The following is a 2,075-nucleotide window of genomic DNA, read 5'->3' as shown; positions in this document are numbered from 1 at the left end:
GTCCGGCCAGCTAAGACAAGACTGTGGGGGGGCCGGCCAAGTTATCCATTCAGTCGTTGATTATTTCTATTTCAGCATTAGGCACGTGTCCCTCTGCATCCCGATTGGCTGCATCTAATGTTGTATTCAATAATGATGGATCAGGATACCTCACATCCACTTGATGTCGCGCATAACCAAGAAACCATATCACACTGGTTACATGGGCGCACGCACCTAAAGTCCTTGCTCCAGACTGACATGTACAATAATATCCAGTAATTGGATCAGCATCATCAGCGTTTTCAATACCTTCGTCATCAGCAACTCGAAATAATATGAATATTTGGTGTCTTCCAGCATTTCGAAACCTAGAGTACACTCTGATCCTCAAAAAACCCGCTTCATTTAAATGTTTATCTAGTTGAAATTCTTCATCATTGTCTCTCAAAACTTTATCTTGTATGTAAGATGGTGCAAGATTGATTTGGTATACACCAAGCGTCAAATGTCTTAAGTATTCTAAATCCAGGAGCGGAAACTCTGGTATATCTCTATGATTCAGTCTTCTCCATTGTGCATTCCTTCTTGTGAGATTGTCTACCTCCACCCTTGCTTGCACAGCATTTGGGATACGTGATCTCTCCAAGATTTCTTGTGCCGCCTGTGCAGTTGCACCTTCCATGTGAATCATAGGATGATACCTGTTCAATATTGCACCAGCGATACGATAAAACTCATCGAGGTTTTTTGCATGCTGTAAGCATAGTGTGTTAGCAAAAAACTTGAACACCGACCGAAAATGACCGTTTCTACTTTCTACTATCCAACGACTCTTAGTGACAATACGAGATGCATTTGCATCTTCGGTCGTTAGTTGCCGCTGTCCAGCCCCAAGTAATGCTGGCATTTCATATTGGATGCCCAACAGCTGTAAAAGAGGTATAGCATCACGATAACCCCTATCGACCAAAACTATATCGTTACGTTGAAACCATTCTTTCAGTGCATTTCCATCTGTTTCAAAATCATGCCTAAGTATTTCTGCATCGTTGTTACGAGAATCTGAAAAATATGGCCCAAAAATCTGTAGAATGAAGCCATCAGGAGCAACAACTAGAGTGGGTTTTAGGAGATGCCTGTGTTTGTGGACGGAATAAGATTGCCTTAATACACGAAAATGTGAACTCTTATGTATGTATGCATAAGTAGAGTCGATTACAACAATGGCTTTCGGTTCGTTCGGTTGAGGATTGTACAAGATATTAGAAAACTCCGTGACGTGTCGAGCAATGAAATCTTGCCTTGTTATCGATCTAGGCCCAATATTCTCTGAAACAAATCTTTGTGCTAATGCTCTTCTAACATAGTCTATAACGGTACTTACATTTTGTTTACTACCGTAATCGAATATGACTTTAAGAAACTCATCACTCAAGCCTTGTCTGAGTTTGCATAGAAACATCAATAAATCTTTTCTCCTTATATATCGGTGTCTACCGTTTTGGAGAACTGGGTCACAATACGTTAACAAATCCTGGAATTGTTGTTTTGTTATCGGTGCGATGCATTGAAATTCTTCATCGTTTAAACTATTTTCGTCAATAAACTTAGCTTTAGCTACAGCGACGTGTCTAAGTTGATTAAAAAATGCGGACATTTGTGGTCCTCTTATGATAATCGGCCTATTAATGTAACCAAGACCAGCTATTAGAATATTTAATAAATATCCATTTGCATCTAAATGATGCCTGCATGATCTTACATTTTCAGGTACAAAAATATTTCTTTCTATGAAAACATTCACCCTACAAGCTAATAATCTCTGCAAATCATTTGCAGCATCACAAATGACACAAGTTTGACTCGCTGTTTGTCTCAACACATTTAATCGAAGACAGGTTGGATCGGCTTCGATTATTGCTATTTCGTTTAGAATAGATACATTGCAGTTAAAGCACAACCTAGATTCATCATTCATACGTAAACATGGATGATTAAGCTCATCTCGTCTTGTGATAGCTATTTGTCGTTTAAGGATATTCTCATCACCATTTATGTGAACCAGGTTTCGTGCATTGAATGCTGTATTGCAT

General features: G+C 39.0%; 1 protein-coding gene across 1 annotated transcript; it reads right to left on the bottom strand.

Annotated features, from left to right (window-relative positions):
- Nucleotides 1-49: 49 nt before the first annotated feature.
- Nucleotides 50-1,639, bottom strand: LOC112462835. Its single transcript, XM_025028889.1, has one exon. The coding sequence runs from the start codon at nt 1,637-1,639 to the stop codon at nt 50-52; it is 1,590 nt and encodes a 529-aa protein (XP_024884657.1).
- Between the last annotated feature and the right edge of the window lie 436 nt (nt 1,640-2,075).

This window comes from Temnothorax curvispinosus, unplaced genomic scaffold (assembly GCF_003070985.1).
Source record: "Temnothorax curvispinosus isolate PA1 unplaced genomic scaffold, ASM307098v1 QBEX01012825.1, whole genome shotgun sequence".
NCBI lineage: Eukaryota > Metazoa > Arthropoda > Insecta > Hymenoptera > Formicidae > Temnothorax > Temnothorax curvispinosus.
Note: the sequence above shows the minus strand (reverse complement) of the source record. Positions and strands in the feature narration are given on the sequence as shown.